General features: G+C 42.0%; 1 protein-coding gene across 1 annotated transcript; it reads left to right on the forward strand.

The window, feature by feature from the left end:
* The first annotated feature begins 1,905 nt into the window (after positions 1-1,905).
* On the forward strand, positions 1,906-14,610 carry LOC129338776 (17-beta-hydroxysteroid dehydrogenase 14-like). Its single transcript, XM_054993252.1, has 9 exons — positions 1,906-1,993; positions 3,973-4,017; positions 5,614-5,714; positions 6,724-6,790; positions 8,487-8,569; positions 9,165-9,269; positions 11,673-11,740; positions 12,638-12,734; positions 14,482-14,610. Exons 1-9 carry the CDS (start codon positions 1,906-1,908, stop codon positions 14,608-14,610), a joined length of 783 nt encoding a protein of 260 aa, XP_054849227.1.
* Positions 14,611-15,608: the final 998 nt, after the last annotated feature.

Raw genomic sequence — 15,608 nt, forward strand, 5'->3', positions numbered from 1 at the left:
ATATCCAAGGTATACCAAGTACTGTTGAAATGGTATACCGAGGATGAGACAGTTAAAACACAAATGGTGAAATGGGCTATAAATTTTAATAAAGAAATAACAATGGAGGCATGGGAATACTTGTGGAAAACTACAATGAAGACAACGACATGTATTAATATTACAGAGAACATTTTCAAAATGATTTATCGTTGGTACATGACACCAAAGAAGATTGCGCTAGGAAACTTGAACACTTCTAATAAATGCTGGAAATGTAGAAAGCATGAGGGCTCCCTCTATCATATGTGGTGGTCGTGTGAGGTAGCTAGGCAGTTCTGGGGGGAAATAATAAGAGAAATGAGTGAAATTTTACAGTTTCAAATAAATAAGAACCCAGAACTCCTGCTGCTAAACTTGGGAATGGAGGGAATCCCAGCCCACCATAGGACGTTGATATTTTATATGACTGCAGCAGCTAGACTTTTGTATGCGCAGAAATGGAAAGTACAAGAAGTGCCAACTATTGAAGATTGGATCTACAAATTGCTGTATATGGCTGAAATGGACAAGATGACAAGAAAACTGAGAGATCTGGACTCAGGGCAGTTTAACACAGACTGGGAGAAGCTGAAACAATATCTGGAGAAGAAGTGGGAGGTGGGAGGAAAACTGTGGCAGTTTGAGAACTACTGAAGTACAATAAAAGTATAAAAGAGAGGGGTGACTTTACCGGGGGAGGAAGAGAAATGTGAATTTATAAGCAGTTAGATTAATTAATTGATTGAGATATATATAGATATGTAAAGGTTAATTGATAGAATATTGATAGAGAATAATTAACGGTTTAAACATGAGGATTGAGTAATTAACAATATTTTTTTTTACTTGATAAGACTTATATGCACCAAACTGAATGTATAGAAGAGTTAAAATGACTGACTATGTGATGAGTTATATAGAAATACTATAAAAAGAAGAAATGATTAATATAGAGAGAACAAATCAAATTGCTTGATTTAAATGTGGGAAATTTTTATGGTTTATGATATACAGAAATATTCAAAATTGGAAAATGGGATAAATTGTTTATCTAAAGAAGTATAGTTTGGATGTATAGTAAGTAAAAGAGGTAAAGATGTACTGCTTAATATAATGGAGAATATATATTTGTTTTAGATAGAGGAAATTAATAGAAGTAAGGGAAAAGGGACAGAGGGTGGGAAAGCTGTTGGAAGTCAACAAAAGGGGGGGAAAGGGAGGGGGTTAGAAACGAAAAATTAGGGGATAATTGAATGCAATGTAATGTAAAAATATCAATGTTCTAACCCAATAAAAATTTTACAAAAAAAAAAAAAAAATTTTCTTTCATTGAGTTTCCTCAAGAGTAGTCATGAAATAAAACAGCACTCCTTTATTTTGCATTTCTTCTGGGCCATTTAAAAATTCCTCCAGGACATGGAGTGTGGTGTTTTCAAACACAGGGAACAGTGCATTGCAATAAACTTCTCTCCTGAGGAACTGTGAAAACCTTCCAAATGTATATTTGCATTTGAATTAATGTTTTATTTAATTTACAGTAAAAAATGAGATGCTGTAACAATAAAAAAGAATATGCAAACTAGACTTAATGGAAAGCTTTTTACAGATACGTCCTTGTGCATTTTCAAATGCAAAGATGGAGACAGTCAATAAAATATGATTATATCATAAAAGGTGTAAAGGGGTGGGGGAGTAGGCAGCTGTTCCAGGGAAAGGCTATCATCTTTCCAACATATCTCTGGAGAGATGGACTACATCTCCCAGCATGCTCTGAGACTATGGGTGTGCTCACTGTGGGAAACCTCATGTTGTGCTGCTGCATCTACTTAATCAAACGCTCAAATGGCTTTTAGTCATTAAGAGAAACTGAGGCAAACGGCTAGCATGGCAACTTATCTACGTTACCCAGGCAAGGTGGCAATAGTTACTGGCGGCACCAGTGGCATCGGCCTGGCCATCGTGAGAGAATTGGGTGAGTATGGAGAGAAATGGTTATGGATGGAGGAGTGGGAAATTTCTTTAAATAGGTGCCACGGTCAAGCCTGCTAAGAAGTCTAAGAAGGCTAGCTCCCTAAATATCCAATCCAGGGTGGAGCGAAAATGTGAGGGAGATAAATGCGCTCTTCATATCCTCAGAGGCATGTGTCTGTCCTGGGAACACACAAGGACTTATGTGATATAGAAATTATTTGTTAGCCTTTAACATACTTGATGTTAAAACTATAATTTACTTTGAATATGTTCCAGAATTGATTCCTTGCACTGAAAATAGGTTACAAGAACTATCCCTATCAGCTGTGGTTCAAATTCTGGGAAGGGCAGGGGGGAGCATGATGGCAGCATAGTTTCTGTTTTAATAGCAAATGAAACTACACCTGCTGAATTTCATCCTGTTGTAAAGCTCTTGAAGCCCAGGCGGCCAGAAGGCAAAGCGGTCATTGTACTTCTGGATCCACTGCCTGACACTAGGACTGTGAACCTGTGGCTGGAGACCGTGGGTGTCCGTATTTCATGAGTAAGAGTGGCAGTGTCTCAGTGCTGAGGTAGGCTTAACTTTTTGAATGGCTGCTAGTGAGGCCGCAAGTAATTTTCAGGATGGGGGAATGGCAGCCATTAAATATGATGTGCAGATGCAGAGGAAGACCCAACTGCTTTGCTTTTAAACTGTGTAGGAGAGGGTTCCCCACCACCAAGGTGCAGGGAAGGAGATATATTACCCTTATGCCCGCTTTGGGTGTTCCAGGGGATATATGTTGGGCCGGTGAAAGAAAGAGGATGCTAACCTGGATGGCCCTTTAGAGAGAAGTAACAGGGCTCTGTTTCAGTTATACCCACTTTTTCTCCCAAATTGGGACCTAAAGCAGTTTATGACATTCTCCCCTTCTTCTTTTTACTCTTACAACACCAACCCTGTGAGGTTGATGAGCGTTTGTGGCTGTCCCAAGTCACCTAACCAACTTCTGAAGCAGAGTGGGAATTTGAGTCCAGGGTCTTGCAGATCCCAGTCTACCCATTACCCCATGCTAGGTTATGTTCTGTGGGGCTCACTGAAGCTTTGGGTCCCATTGACTGGGAAAAAGCAAGATAGAAATCTTTCAAATCAATAATGCTTTGCAAAAAATGTCATAATCTGTACTGTCATCATCAGTTTTTCTAGAAACACATCTCTCATCTCAGATCAATCACTGGGCGTACACAGTTTATGTGTAAAGTAAAGGGAAAGATAGAAGGGAACACAGCAATAGTTCTATATCACATCTGTCTTAACCAGTACATGCATTAATTCTGCCCCCAAGCCCCATGAACAGAGGAGAATTTCGGTTGTGTTTCCAATCAAGTTCGTGGTTCTTCAGCCGTTCTTAGTTCATTGTTATGACCAGACTTGGGAATTTTAATTTCCTTCTAACGATCTTGACAAGAGCAGAAATTTCCAGTGGAATTGGCCTCACCTAAGGAAAACTTAATACTCAGCACAAAGAAAACTTCTTTGCCCTTGTATAATACAAATTAAGGATATTTCCAATGATGATTCTGCACGGTGGTTTTACTTCACTATAATGAAGTTTACTTTATACGCCCAAATTTTTTTCTGATAAATGGGGGAGAGGAGTGACTTTACAGGTCACTCCAGCCTGTTTCTAGTCACAAGGTTTAGGCCTGGACCTTGTTCCTGGTTGCATTATTAAAAGAAGTCAGCTGACAGAACACTGAGGAAATGGAATGCACCCCCTACACAAGCAACAGGGCTTTGGGAGCTCTTCATTGGTGACAGTCTGGAAGTTTGTTTGTGATGAGAAGATTTGCCTGTGGAAGGTTGCCCCTCCTGAGACTCACTTAAAAGGTGGGAAAGTGAGTCCTGTAAACAAACAAATGAATCATCTGATGTACATCTTTCCTTGTTTGCCAAGCCTCTGAGTTTTGTCTTATGTTCCTTCTTCCATTGCCCTTCAGTTCGTCAAGGTGCCAAAGTGGTCTTCTGTTCCCGAGCATCTGGAGGTAAGTCAAGAGTGGCTTACTCACCCCCCTGACAGGTTCCCCTTTTTTGCTTAAAAAATGCTACCTCTACAGTAAACCCCTTTGAGGAAGCATGCAAAGGAAAACTAATTAAATCTGAAAGACCCATAAAGCTGTTAATTAAAAAAAAATATTAAACCCTGCAAGATCATTACAAAAACATAAAAGAAGGGTTCGATGATTTATTTATTCTCTTCAGTTAAGATCTAAATTAAGGCTCGGGTTAGAAGCCGACTATAATAACAATTTCCAAAGAAAAGGAAGCTTGATGACTCACCGGTAGGCTGGGTTGGCACCGGGTGCAGTGGAGGTGGGGCCAGCCTTGAAGAGGAGGAGCTTCCATCCTACTCCGGGTCAACTGCGTGGTCAGCACCATTCCTAGCTGAGTATTCGCAGGAGCAGCAAGTTCCCCTCCCGCCTTCCGTTGATTATGGACTAATGGGGGGCACTGTCACAACTTTATGGGTTTGGCAGTTTTGAGGCATTGGGCCAGATCCCAACAGGGTGAGTGGGCCTTTGGGACTGCTCACCCCGACAGATCTGGAAGCAAGGGTTGCCAGGCAGGGCCGGCGACAGAACGTGTGCTGAGGTGTGCCAGCAGGAGGCTAGCGGGAGATGCATCGGTCCTTGTTGAACCTTGTTTCAACCCCTTGTTGAAAAGTCCATGTAAAAAGAAATGTTTTGACCTGGTGAGGCTCAAAATGAAAGGCATTCCACAGGTCTGGTGGCCACCCACATTATTTATGCAGGCACAGAGAGCAAGGCTTCAGAAGAGCATCTTAATGGGGCGGGGTGGGGGGGGACATGCTGGACAATATGGGAGCAGGTGGCCCTTCAAGGATCCCATTTATGGTCTTGGAGGCAAGAGCCAACATTCTGTATCGATTGTGGCCAGGAATAGATGGGCAGCTGGAAACAGCTTTGGGCACAATAGTGCTATGATCCCTCATCTAGCCACTTACTCTCTTCTGCTTCCAATATATATTAGGTTAGCAAATATAAAGAAAATATGAGGTTAAGGGTAGTAGATACAGGGAGGAGAGTGAGCTGGAATGGTAAGATCTTGGCCAAAGTGGTAACTCCCATCTTCTGCTTCAAGCACTGCCAGAGAAAAAAATACTGGTAAGAAATATTAAGTTCCATTCATTGAGGAGTGTTGCAAACATAAAAATGTAAATGTAGTCCCCTGTGCAAGCACCAAGTCATTACTGATCCATGGGGGAGGGGGGGACATGGCATCACAATGTTTTCTTGGCAGACTTTTGTTACGGGGTGGTTTGCCATTGCCTTCCCCAGTCATCTACACTTTACCCCCATTTTACCGACTTCGGAAGGATGGAAGGCTGAGCTGGCTACCTGAACCTGCTTCCCCAAGGAGCTTCAAACAGACTGTATTTATTTAACTTTGCAGCATTTTTAGCCTACCTTTTTTCAAACAGAGAAAACAACCAAGTATTTTAAGTTTGGGCACAGTTGGAAAAACAGATACAGGGATAAATTGAAGACTATGCAAAAAAAAAAAAGAAAGGGATTGAAGATTTATTCCACTAGTAACTGTTCTGTCCTAACCCCTTGCAGCGGAAAGGGGACAAGCAATCCAGAAGGAGCTGCAGGATTCTGGGTTCCCAGGCGAGGCGTTCTACCAAGTCTGTGATGTCACCAATGAGGCAGACATTAAGGTAGGTTAAAACTGGGTAAATAGTGGTGCTTCCCAGGAAAGTTCTTTCATGTCTGTACCCAATCCATTCTCTTTATTCTAAATGGGTAATGACACTGTTCTTCCGGGCCTTTCCTCTTGATTTATGCTCCTGTGTCATACATTCTCTGTCACCTGCTGAGTCACATCTCTCTCCTCTGCTGAAGTGCTTGCATTGAGTCCCACTTTATTCCTCCATCAACTTGAAACTTCTAGTCCTCACTGTCATTTCATACCCTTCCCTTGGCTGGTGCAAGAGCTTTCTGGAATCTGACATTTGGCAGGGCTTAGTGGTTGAGCACAAACATTGCCTCATTGACTGTGGGCCCATTAGGTTGGAGGCTCCTTACACAGTTCCTCATCAACCAAATGCCTGAGCATTTTCTTCCCAAACTGTAGCTTGATTTATCCCGTCTGAATATTTACCCTTTTCTTTCATTCTTGGGGTACTGCTCACAGCCTCCCCCCCAACCTCCACCTGCATTCACCTGGCAGGCAGAGAGAAAAGCATCAGGAATGGCCTCTGGAGCTCCAGAGCTCTTCCATAATGTGCAGGGAATGATGTCATTCCTAGCACAAGGAAGAGATCTGGAGCACATGGATGCTTTGTGTGCATGAGGTATGTTCCCCCAGTGTTCTCCTCTACGACCCCCCTCCCATCCCCAGGTTTGGTTTCCAGGGTATCTGGCAACCCTATTGGTTGCTCCTCTTCCTATTTGCTATCCATCCTTTCTGTCTCCCAGACTTCAAACAGGTTTGGCCCAGGGTAGTAAATTGCACCTGAATCACAGGAGTCTTAATTCTTTTTTTTTTTTATAAATTTTTTTATTTTTCATAACTATAAAACACTACACCAGACTATCACAAGGAAAGGGGAGAGGGAAGGGACAAAGGGGGGTGGACTTTTTTTTTTATATATATATTTTTTTTACAGGAGTCTTAATTCTGTTGTTATCCTTGTCCTGATCTCCCTTCATCCTCTGTTCCTGCAGAGGTTGATTTTGGTAACTATTGAACGTTATGGATGCCTGGACTGCCTAGTGAACAATGTTGGATATGGTGAGTGATTTTCAAAATACTGGGATCAGAGAAGAATCCGGGGTGGAAACATCTGGATGAGACCGTGTTCCTTGTTTATTCAAAAGCCAGAATTGATTTAACAATGGGGTCGAGGAACAGTTGTTGGATGTATTTTCTGCAAAAAGAGAGAGAAGAGGATCCTGCAGGGGGCAGAAAGCACTAGCTAGGCTGGGCAGTAGGGGCGTGAGTACCTTCTTTCTTAAGGGGTTTTTCCTTAACTTTTTGTAGAATGCTATTTTTTAGGCTTTTCTTCTAGAACTCAGCACACTCTTGTTCAATTCACAGGGAGCAAACTAGGGGTGTGCGCTTTGGGTTCCTGGTTCAGAAAAAAACCTGAACCGGGCCCGATTCGTAAAGATTTGGTATATCCGAATCGGGGCCAGTATGATGGCCCCAATCCAGAAATACCGAATCAAAGCTTCCCGAAGTGATTCAGATCGCTTCGGGAAGCTTCAGGGCCTTTTTAAAGGGCTCCCTTCCATCACCACCCCACTTACCTGGGACCTCCTGGCAGCGGTGGAAGTAGTGGCGTGGGTGGTGGAGGTGGTGGCTGCAGCCTTCCCCGCCGCCCTGCTGGCTGTTGTGGTGGCCGAAGTGGTGGCACGGGTGGTGGATGTGCTGGTTGCAACCTTAGGGAACCTTCAGTAAGTGGGGTTGGGGTGGGGGAAGGGGGGCTCAGGGCGGAGGTGGGGGTCTCACTTTGGTATGCTTCGAATCATTTCAAAGCATACCAAAGCAATTTCCGATAACGGATTTTGGGTTATTCCGAATCTTTTCCCCCAGTGCATATCCTGAGAGCAAACTTTAGCTCTTCTCTTTGTATCCAGTTTGTTAATGTCCTTTCCAGTTTATGAATTTTCTATTCAGTCTATAAATGGAGCCAATAAAACTTTTGTTAGTTTTCATTGGTTCAGTGTCCTGGCTGCAGCATAGGCACTCTGGCAATAGTAATAACTTTTCTGGTGGCTGTTTACAAAGAAACTACACACAGCAGCAGCAACCTTTATTGGCATAAATAATACAGACGAAACAGGAGAAATGTTGTGGAATAAATTCATAGGGCAGCACAATCGTGTCCCCAGACAGCAAAATTATCTCAGGGTACAGCACAGTCATAGGGGGCTTTATAAAATGTTACCCTTGACTTCCACACATAAGCCAGGAATTCAGCAACGGATAGAGTTATTGCTGGACTCTTGTCTGCTAAGAAAAATTTTAGATCCTTATCCAAAAAATCCCTCTGCACAGGAAAAAGAGGACGAATCAATAAACTGCGCATAACAGAATATTTGGGGCAGAAAGAAACTAAAGAAATCGCAGTATCCTAATAATAAAAAGTATTTCTATGAAGGTCTTAGAACTCCCTTCCCTGAGGCAACATGTTTCCCATTTTAACCCTTTCTAAAGAAAATAACTTATTTTAAAGAAGAATTAAGTGGTGGATGTTGCTTTTCCAGGATGTGATTATGGCCATAGGTTAATTGGAAGATTCAATAGATGGTCCAAAACAAAACTTCCATGTTGCTTTTTTTTTTTAAGTATTACTTACCAAACAAACCAAAATTCAAACCATCAGTATATTGTCGGGTTTGGGATTTGTTGACATGCTATTTGGGGATCTTGCCTGTGGGAAACTCATTTCCCTTTTCTATTCACTGGTTCCTCTTGCAAACAGCTTATTCTGAAAAGATAGATGGTGCCCAAGACTTCCGCAACCTCATGGAACTCAACATTGTGAGCTGTTTGTTAGCCTCAAAGGTGAGTAATTCTAATATATAAGCACTTTTCCTCTTCCCTGATGGCAGCTGGTTTTCTCCAGAGCTGAAAGTCAAATAGAAAAAATCCTGGAAATGGTATACATTAACCTGCCTGCGCTGCCCTGGATAGCCCAAGTGAGCCTGATCTCTTCAGCTCTCAGAAGCTAAGCAGCATTGGCCTTGGTTGGTAACTGGATGGGAGACTTCCATCGAAGACCAGGGTTGCAGAGGCAGGCAATGGCAAACCACCTCTGTTAGTTTCTTCCCATGAAAACCCCACCAAGGGTCGCCATAAATCAGCTATGACTTGAGGGCACCACACAATCACAGTTCACCTGCATATGTCAGTTCTCTGGTGTCCAAATCAGAGTGACAGGGGAAAGGCCATGGCTCTACAACTGAGGATCTGCTTTGTACCCTAAACTTTCACCTTTACCATCTCCAGTTCCAAAAACTTCCTATAGCTGTACTGGAACGGGTCTCTGCCAATCAGTACTTCTAAAGTAGGAGGATTAATGGTATGACTCCGATATATGGCATCTTTGTCAGTTTCTCTTTTGAGATCAGGCATACTGTTTCTTCTGTTTTGTGTACAGTATGCACTGCCCTACTTACGTGAAACAAGAGGAAATATCATCAACATTTCCAGTATCGCCGGCGTTATTGGGTTGAGGAATCTTGTGTCATATTGCACGAGCAAGGTAAACCTGAGCTAAGGACAAAATCATTTGCTGATATTTTTGAACATTCCTGCTCTTGCATCTTTAATAACAGCTTGATTAGCAGATGAATGTTTTCACAACATTGAGGTAGACACTATCATGAGCTTTGAAAAGGTCCACCTGCTGACTTTTGTAAATTAAGTTGCTATGAAGAGCATCAGAGGAGACCAGGTGGATATTTTTCAAGTAAGTTGGCAATTATATTGTCTAAGGTTTTCACAGCCGGAGAACGATGGTTGTTGTGGATTTTCCGAGCTGTATCACCGTGGTCTTGGCATTGTAGTTCCTGATATTTCGCCAGCAGCTGTGACTGGCATCTTCAGAGGTGTAGCACCGAAAGAGGTGAAGGGGTCTCTACTGTCTTTTGCTGATCGTAACATCTGTTGTATTTTTCTGGTGGGTCTGATTACTGTTTGTAGGTTGTGCTTTTTCATAAGCTTTCCAATCTGATCAGTGATTCCTTTGATATATGGCAAAAACACTTTTCCTGTGGGAGATTAATTTCCTCGTTGAGAAAGTGTGGTCCACATATCCGTCTTGCACAGTCTACTAATGTTTTTATTGTGCCTCTTTTCTGTTGAGGGTAGTGATTGGAGTTTTTGTGTAAGTACTGATCCATGTGAGTTGGTTTCCTGTAGACGTTGTGACCTAACTGAAAGTTTGCTTTGCGGATGACCAAGGTATCTAGAAATGGGAGTTTACCCTCGATTTCTTTTTCTATGGTGAATTGTATGTTCAGGTGGATATTGTTGAGGTGGTTTAAAAACTCCCTCAATTCTTCCTCACCATGGCTCCAAATTATAAAGGTATCATCCATGAACCGGAACCAGACTGTAGGTTTGTGGGGTGCTGATTCTAGAGCTGTTTTTTCAAAATGTTCCATGTAGAAGTTTGCTATAACTGGGCTGAGAGGGCTTCCCATGGCCACCCCATCCATATGATCATAGAATTCGTTATCCCATTGGAAGTAACTGGTTGTCAGACAATGGTGGAATAAGGCTGTTACATCCTCTGGAAAAATCTGATTAATAAGTGCGATTGTGTCTTTTACTGGAACCTTAGTAAACAGGGATACAACATCAAAACTGACAAGTATGTCCTGTGGATTGAGTTTCAGAGAACTGATTTTGTTGATGAAATGTGCTGAATCTTTGATGTAAGACGTGGTTTTTCTGATGTGGTCCTGTAGAAGATTGGCCAGATGTTTAGCTAATTCATATGTTGGTGAACCAATGGCACTCAGGATGGGTCGGAGTGGGACTGAATCCTTTAACCAAGGATAAATCAAACAACTAAGGAAAAACAGTCTCCCACAGAAAAAGTGTTTTTGCCATATATCAAAGGAATCACTGATCAGATTGGAAAACTTATGAAAAAGCACAACCTACAAACAGTATTCAGACCCACCAGAAAAATACAACAGATACTACGATCAGCAAAACACAGTAGAGACCCCCTCACCTCTGCAGGAGTATACCGCATACCCTGCAGCTGTGGACAAGTTTACATAGGGACCACACAACGTAGCATCCAGACAAGAATAAAAGAACATGAAAGACACTGCAGACTTGGCCAACCTGAAAAATCAGCAGTGGCTGAACATAGCCTAACTCAAACAGGACACAGTATCTTATTCCAGGACACTAAAATTCTGGACAACACTTCCAACTACTTTGTCAGATTGCACAGGGAAGCCATTGAAATTCGTAAGCATAAGCACAATTTAAACAGGAAAGAAAAATAAGAATGAATAGAGCATGGTTTCCAGTTCTGAAAAACACCAGGGTAACAAAATACTCTTACAATAGCCCTGCAGATAAGATTAGCATATCAAGCACCAATCCATATGCAAAAGAACTTCCTTGGGATACAGTGAAGCATTAGCTTTCCATTAGCATTTCACACCCTGGGAAACTCTTACAGGATGACTCAATGCAAACCCACCTTCCTGAGTAAGTATAAGTTACCTGCTAACATCTTCTCCACAGTTTGACACTGAGAGATCTCTATCTTTCGGTGCTACACCTCTGAAGATGCCAGTCACAGTTGCTGGTGAAACGTCAGGAACTACAATGCCAAGACCACGGCAATATAGCCTGGAAAATCCACAACAACCAAGTTGGCAATTTTCATACATGAGTCTAAACCCAATCTATAAACAATAAATAAAGGTCCTACACCCTCAATTGTGCCCTCAATAGAGTTGCCAAAAAAAAAAGCCTTGATAAAAGTGTCCTGTCCCAAGAGAAGTGTTATAGCTGCTTGGATAGTAGACATTATCAGAAAACTTCTTTATACTCATCAGACTCTTGTTAATGGCATAAAAGAAGGCCAAGCCATTTCTGGTCAGTTGGCAACCCTCCTTGTGCCTTTATCTTGCAGGGTGCTGTGATCGCAATGACCAAAGCCCTGGCCATAGACGAAAGCAAATACGGAGTACGAGTCAACAGGTAAAATTTATTCTCCATACAGACTCCCCTCAGTGCACATTGCAATTTCCAGAGGAATATCAGGAAAGAAAGGCAGGTCCTCTATACTTCAGTGCCTGAAGCTTAAGATCCAGGTTTTTTGCTAAACCGAAAACAGGGAGAATAGAAGGAGAAGATAAGGAATGGCAATAGGGAATTGGCATTCTCAGAGTGTAATATCCGGACAATTGGGCTGGGATCACTTTCTAGAGAAGGTATAAGTAGTACAAAGTCCAGATTTTTTTTCTCTTGTTCCATATGAGAAGAAAAAGACCATGTATTCACATACTAAGAGGTGTCTCCCAGGTATGCAGAAAAGTATCTCTCTGGAAATCACTAAAATAAAAATAAGAAATGGGGTGGGGCAGATTCCAGCTTTAATGAGAGCCAAATCTGCTCCAGGAAGCCCAGAATGTATAAATCAACTGAGAGTTAGTTAAAGGAGAAATAGGGGTGGGGGGAGAAATCAACCTGCCTAACAGCTTACAGGATCCCGGAGGAGGAGATTTGGTGAAGCAGATAACAGCACTCCAGTGATTCCTTGAGCCATGCAGCTTTGCTAACCAAGTATCTTTTCCTTTTAAAAATTGATTTAAGTTATTGCTACTGCTTTTTCTTGTACCATAAACTTATGATTTGTTCATTCCACATGGGCTGAGATTGCAGAGGCTGCGTTCCATTCCTGGGATGTATAAATGAATAATCAGGCATTGGGTGAAGCAATTCATATAGTGTGTTAAACTCTAAGATGGAAGTTAATTTCTTTCTAGAATTATGAAAGACACTTTTTCAAAACTCCTTCATTTGGAAATATATTTCTTGATATTTCATGATGTCCCTGCCCTTCTTAATTTAATTCTGAAGCATTTTGAATTCTAGCATCTCACCAGGAAATATCAGGACTTTAAGGAGGGAAAAGTTTTTAAATCAGTCACCGGATCCAGAGGCAGCAATCCAGGAAGCCAAAGATCATCAGGCACGTGTGTTGCAGGAAAACAAGAATGGCAGTGCTGCCCATCTGGCTCTGCCATCCTTAAGGTGGGAAAAAAAGAGAGAGTAAAGAGTGGTCTTAACGAAGGAGGTATAGCAGCAATGAGCACGTACTAGCCTTGCTAACAGTCACAATGTATTTATTAATACAATACATAAACTCAGTACACAGTAAAATGCATGTACAATGAACAATTATCAATACAATTAACAATACAATTAATTCTACACTTCACATGTGGAAAACCATTCATACAATTGCTAAAATACAGGTACCTCAAGATGATAAAGTGCTGGTGCTACCAATTGCTACATAAATTCATTGCACATATAACTATTAAAGTGCAAGTGCATAGTAACAACCCAGCATATTTCTATTCCACAGGTCCTGGATAGCAAAAGTCCAATTCGTGAGTGAGAATGTCCAATAAAACAACTTCAGTCCTTATTGTGTATACTTGCTGTTAATTGTTCATTGTACATGCATTTTACTGTGTATTGAGTTTATGTATTGTATTAGTAAATACATTGTGACTGTTAGCAAGGCTAGTACGTGGTCATTGCTGCTATCCTTAAGGTGGGGCCTGAAGTTCTCCTGGAATGACAAGTACAGAGATCAGGGCCTGGGTGGATATCACTGCACTGCATGTTCTGGGAAGCAGAAGTCCTAGCGTGGCTAGTGGCAGAGGGCGGATGCTCTTGGACTTCTCTTGGTCCTATGGAAGAAGCTTCCTTGCTGAGCTCCCTCCCCCCAAGCACTGTCTCCTGATCTCCCAAATCCGAACTGGCAACCCTAGCTCTACCATGCCCTGGCCCAGATGGCCCAGACTAGGCCAATGGCCGTCGTCACACGGGCATCTCTTCCGTTAAATTTACAGCATATAGCGCCCTACCTGTTATCGGCACAGTAACGTTTCTTTGGGTCACCTAACGGCTCTTCGCGCCACCAGCTGTCCACACCGAAGCACTCTGTTCTGTTCTCTCTAACCGCGCAGAAGCAGCTCCTCCCTCCTTTTTTTTATTATTCTGGCGTTTAATTCCGCTATAACGGAATAACAGCATATAAACATTCCGTTAGAGCAAAACCTTACGACCCTTTTGTTTTTCCAACTTTGAAATTATATAAATAGCCCTTTGCCCGCAGAAAACTCCCTGTCTGACATGATCCCCATCGCTGAAGACTCTGCCATGGCGATTGAGTCATTTTTACTTCAGCAGAAAGTTTGCATTGTGTTATGTTGTTATGGTGTTATAAGGACATAATAAAATAAAAAAAAGGGGAGTCGCAGGAAGAAATGGATTCTGGGATTGAAGGGAGGGCATAGGACGTTGCGAGGCGAAATACATCGATGTGAGGCATTCACACTGAGGCACAAAATAGCGCGACTATCAAGCACAAAGCAGAAGAGAGAAAATCGCTACAGTGTTGGAATAAGGTGGGTGTTTGCCGGGAAATAGCGCCATTTTAGCGCTAAATAAAAGCCCGTGTGACGACGGCCAATCTCAGAAACTAAGCTGAGACAGCTCTGGTTTGTATTAGGATGGGAGACCAGCATGTAAGATGTTCAAAATAAGTACGGCTGTGAATACACTGGTAGAAAAAAACAGAAAGTCAGAATTCTGCAACAAGGGAGTTGCTAATAAATCCTACCCTGCCGAGACCCAGCTCATGATCTAATCTCACATGAGATAAGTAAAGAATTCTACATTTCTCTTCTTTTGTACATTTATAGCTTGTGGGACGTTTTGGGACCCCAGAAGAGGTGGCCTTGGGCGTCCTGTACCTTGCTGCTGATGGAACTTTCTGTACTGGTTTTAACCTCATACTGTGGAGCAGAAGTTGGCTTTGGGAAGAAGAGTGAGGTGGATCCTCAGCATGGCCCAAGTGTGAGTGGGAGCTCTCAGGACTCCTCCAGGAAGTAATGGAGGTGCAAAATGAGGTGGGAGTAAGAGCTCAGAGTCCAGCTATCATTTATTCAAAGCCATACTTTCAAGAAAAACTGTTCCAAAAAGGTTTTGCATCATGAAGCTGTAGCAAAAGGGAATAAAAAGAATCAGTGTGGTGTAGAGGTTAGTGTCAGACTAGGAAGGTCCAGAATGAAAGATGGCAGTCCCATCTTGGATTCAGCCCCACCTGGCCTAGATTCTGATACTGTAAGCTGGAGCTCAGTTGTGGAATGTCCCTTTCCTAATTAGGCTTCAGTTTGTCAGATGTATGCGCCCAAGAACAATGGGACCACTAAACTGTTGAACTTCATTAAATGCTTCCTGTTCGTGTTTTCTGTTGAATTCCTTTGACCGACAACTATACATGTTCTTATCCCAAATCCCATCATTCAGTAAAGACATGCGATGGAAACTTTCAGCTGCTCTTTTCTGCACATTAAGCCTCTATTAAAGGATGTTGTTCTTCAGGCTTGTTGGCAACCTTAGAAAAAGAACTGATGGCTTCCTCATGACATCATCATCTGGTTGTCCTTTTTCTGGCTGCTTTGGTGAAAATATGGAGGGGGAAGTATGGATTTCTGCACTCCCCACCCACAGCCAGTGCTATTTCCCACCCTACTTCATGGCAGGCTTTTTAAAAAGTCTTGGTTTTTTTTTACAACTTTAACTTTTAATTAACAATGCCAACTGTTTACTTACATTTTTAAAATTACAATAAAATCAAATATTCTCCTTATCCCTTATTACCCCTTCTGCTTCCACAAGAATCCTCTCTTGCACTTCCTCAAAAGTAGAAATTTGGATACTAAGAGAGTGTAATTCTTTTTTTGTTGATCTATTGTCTAGTCACTTATACAATTCTCCATATGATTATTTGGCATAACTTCTAGTTGTTGTTTAATCTGAAAGCTGA

This window comes from Eublepharis macularius, chromosome 12 (genome assembly GCF_028583425.1).
Source record: "Eublepharis macularius isolate TG4126 chromosome 12, MPM_Emac_v1.0, whole genome shotgun sequence".
Classification (NCBI taxonomy): domain Eukaryota; kingdom Metazoa; phylum Chordata; class Lepidosauria; order Squamata; family Eublepharidae; genus Eublepharis; species Eublepharis macularius.

Bases quoted from the DNA above. Each gene is read 5' to 3' on its own strand.
- LOC129338776 (XM_054993252.1), top strand. From the start codon at position 1,906: ATGGCAACTTATCTACGTTACCCAGGCAAGGTGGCAATAGTTACTGGC. The intron at 8,570-9,164 runs GTGAGTAATTCT...TTTTGTGTACAG, and splicing joins GCTGTTTGTTAGCCTCAAAG to TATGCACTGCCCTACTTACG. The intron at 12,735-14,481 runs GCACGTGTGTTG...GTACATTTATAG, and splicing joins AGGAAGCCAAAGATCATCAG to CTTGTGGGACGTTTTGGGAC.